The sequence below is a fragment of the Austrofundulus limnaeus genome, unplaced genomic scaffold (genome assembly GCF_001266775.1).
Source record: "Austrofundulus limnaeus strain Quisiro unplaced genomic scaffold, Austrofundulus_limnaeus-1.0 Scaffold300, whole genome shotgun sequence".
NCBI lineage: Eukaryota > Metazoa > Chordata > Actinopteri > Cyprinodontiformes > Rivulidae > Austrofundulus > Austrofundulus limnaeus.
The window spans coordinates 289,721-292,781 of NW_013952702.1; the positions used below are offsets into that span (position 1 = coordinate 289,721).

At 39.6% G+C, this 3,061-nt stretch overlaps 1 protein-coding gene across 2 annotated transcripts in view; it reads left to right on the forward strand.

Annotated features, from left to right (window-relative positions):
- The window catches only part of scrn2 (secernin 2), an 8,286-nt gene that overhangs the window by 1,752 nt on the left and 3,473 nt on the right, over positions 1 to 3,061 (forward strand). For both annotated transcript variants that reach the window (XM_014021654.1, XM_014021655.1), the window contains exons 3-5: positions 1,399 to 1,580; positions 1,717 to 1,916; positions 2,722 to 2,937. In XM_014021654.1, coding sequence (XP_013877108.1) covers positions 1,399 to 1,580; positions 1,717 to 1,916; positions 2,722 to 2,937 — 598 coding nt within the window. The remainder of the gene's footprint in view (positions 1 to 1,398; positions 1,581 to 1,716; positions 1,917 to 2,721; positions 2,938 to 3,061) is intronic.

A 3,061-nucleotide genomic window follows, 5' to 3' on the forward strand; every position in this document is an offset into this window, starting at 1 on the left:
CACACACACACAATGCAAATATACAATATACAAAAATTCTGTGCGTCTCCTGGGGGCTAAGCCCCCCTTGTCCTTAAAACCTAGTGACACCTCTGGAAAACACATCAGTTTCTGCAGCAGAACATATCTGAGAAACTACGAGTCTGAACAGCTGCAGGAAAGTCCCAACCAAAGAGCAGCCGAAGTCGTTACATAAGCTACACTTTGTCTAGAGTCCCTCCTGGTCGCCGTGCTGAAGGAAACAACAGAAAATTAGCATTTTCTGTCAGATTCAGTGTGAACGCAGCTGAAATGTTTTAAAGCTAAAAGCCTAAAACAGCTGAACACTAGTTAAAAGCTAAAAGTAGCAAAACATCAGCTACATATTAAATGTTGGAAAAAGCTATTCAAAAGTATTAACATAGTAGCTACATGCTAAAAGTAGCAATATTCTATCTGGAAGCTAAAAGCAACAWAAGGCCAAATAAAAGCTAAACAGAAAAACACAAAATTGTAGCCAGGAGCTACATTTAGCACAGAGAGAGTTGAAAGTAATTAAAAGACTAACTAAAATTAGCAAAGCAGTAGCCAAAAGCTAGTTAAATTCATCAACAAATTAGCTAGATGCTAAAAGTAACAATGGTCTTGCTGAAAATATCAAAAGGCTAGCTGGGAGCTAAAAGTAGCAAAATTACAACTAAAAGCTAATAAAATACACAAAATAGTAGCTAAAAGCAAAAATTAGCAAATAAATAGTTAAAAGAAACTAAAAGGGAAGCTAAAAGCTTAAAGTAACATAAGGCCAACTAAAAGCGAAATGTAGTAAACTAAAGCTAAATGATAGCTAGAAGCTACAAGTATTGAAAGGTTAGCTTAAAACTGAAACTAGCTGAAAGCTAAGTCACAAAACARTTGCTAAATCTAAAATAACAAAAAACTAGTTAAAAGTATAAAAGTGGWATCTAGAAGGTAGCAAACGCCTAACTAGAACCCAAATGAACCAAAATACTAACTAAAGGCTAAAATTACCCAAAGACCAAYTAAAAGCTAAAAGTAGAAAAAGGTAGCTATATAAAATAGTAGCTAGAAGCTAAAAGTCTTAAAATTGTATCTAAAAACTAAAAGTAGCAACAGAAGTAGCAACAGACTAACTGAAAGCTAAGAGTAGCAGAAAGATAGCTAAAAAAAGCTGAAGGCTAGGTATAAGCTAAATGTAGCATAATGGTACAGTATATAAATTGGGTCAGAAGCTGAAGCAGATTTTAAAGAACTGAAGTCATTAGATTATTTTTAGCAACAATAAAAAATATAAAATCTAAAGTCATTTTAGCCTTCTCCTGAATCAGCTGAAGTTTTAGATTTTCAAACAGCTAAAGGTGTGTCGGCATTGTGAAACCTCGTGTGTGTCTCTGTCTTCAGTGCACCTTCATCCAGATCCCTCAGGTGGACCGGACCCACGCCGTCATCCTCAGTAAGCCCGCCTGGATGTGGGGCGCTGAAATGGGAGCTAAYGACCGAGGGGTGTGTGTCGGGAACGAGGCGGTCTGGACCCGGGAGCCTGTGGCCCCCGGAGAGGCCCTGCTCGGAATGGACCTTGTTCGGTGAGCTGCAGATACATTTAAAAACGCACAAAAAAAACCCCAAACAAACCTGATACTGATGTTTAAGCTAAAAAAGCAAAGCATGAGCTAAAAGCTAACAGAAGTAAAGATGGGTTAAAAGTAGCTGAATTTACAGGCTGAGCTTGGAGCGCGGTGACAGCGCCCGGACAGCGCTGACGGTGATCACGGACCTCCTGGAGCTCCACGGTCAGGGGGGTCAGTGCCGGGAGGACCCAGAACCCTTCAGCTACCACAACACCTTCCTCCTGGTGGACCGCAGCGAGGCCTGGGTGCTGGAGACGGCTGGACGGCTGTGGGCCGCACACAGAGTTCCAGGTACAGATGGAGGCTTAGTATGGAGCTCAGTTTGAGCCATAAAGTTTGTTAAAAAATTATTTTAACAAAAAATAATTGTTTTTAAATGAAAAGTTGTTCTTTTGTTAAACTGAAGAAAAAAACCCTGAAAATAAAATAAAAAGATTTGAAATTGAACAACAAAATATTCAAAAGTATTTGTAGCATTTAATTAAATGCGTATTTTGTGTCATTGCATCATAATTAACAATGTATGGCAAGCCATTGTTTCATGTAATCAAAAATTATGGTAGGTTGTTGTATCATAATTAACAAAGTATGGCAGGTTGTTTCATATAATCAAACATTATGGCTGGCCATTGTATCATAATTAAGAATGTATGGCAGGCCATTGTTTCATGTAATCAAAAATTATGGTAGGTTGTTGCATCATGAAATCAACCACTGTGGCAGGCTGTGGTTTCATATAATCAAAAGTTATGGTTGGCCATTGTATCATAATTAACGATGTATGGCAGGAGATTGTTTCATGTAATAAAAAATAATGGCAGGTYGTTGCATTATGTAATCAACCAGTATGGCAGGCTGTTCAATATATATATATAAGAAAAGTTTTTCTTTTATTGTCAAAAAATAAAATAATATTAGTTTTAAAATAATTTTTCCATTTCAAACCATTTGTTTTTAGTTTCAGGGTTTAAAGGGGTTAAATTTAGGTCCAGATACAGATCAGTACCAGCCTGACAGACAGGAAGTAGATTTTTAGCTCCAACGAGATGATTTCTTTAAAATGTGTAATGGTTCTGGTCACTTGTTTCTGTTTCAGCTGGAGTGAAGAACATTTCCAATCAGCTGACCATCGGCACAGAGATCTCAGCGGAGCACCCGGAGCTGCGGACCGTGGCTCGGGATCAGGGCTGGTGGGACGGCCAAGAACCGTTCCACTTCTCTCAGGTCTTCAGCCCCGAGAACCCGCCTGCCAGGATGGAGCTGGCCAAGAGGCGGTACCAGGGAGGAAGAGAACTCCTGCAGAAACACGAAGGTAGATCCACGCTAGGCTTTTAGACGAGTCAGGGGATTAGACGAGTCAGGGGATTAGACGAGTCAGGGGATTAGACGAGTCAGGGGATTAGACGAGTCAGGGGATTAGACGAGTCAGGGGATTA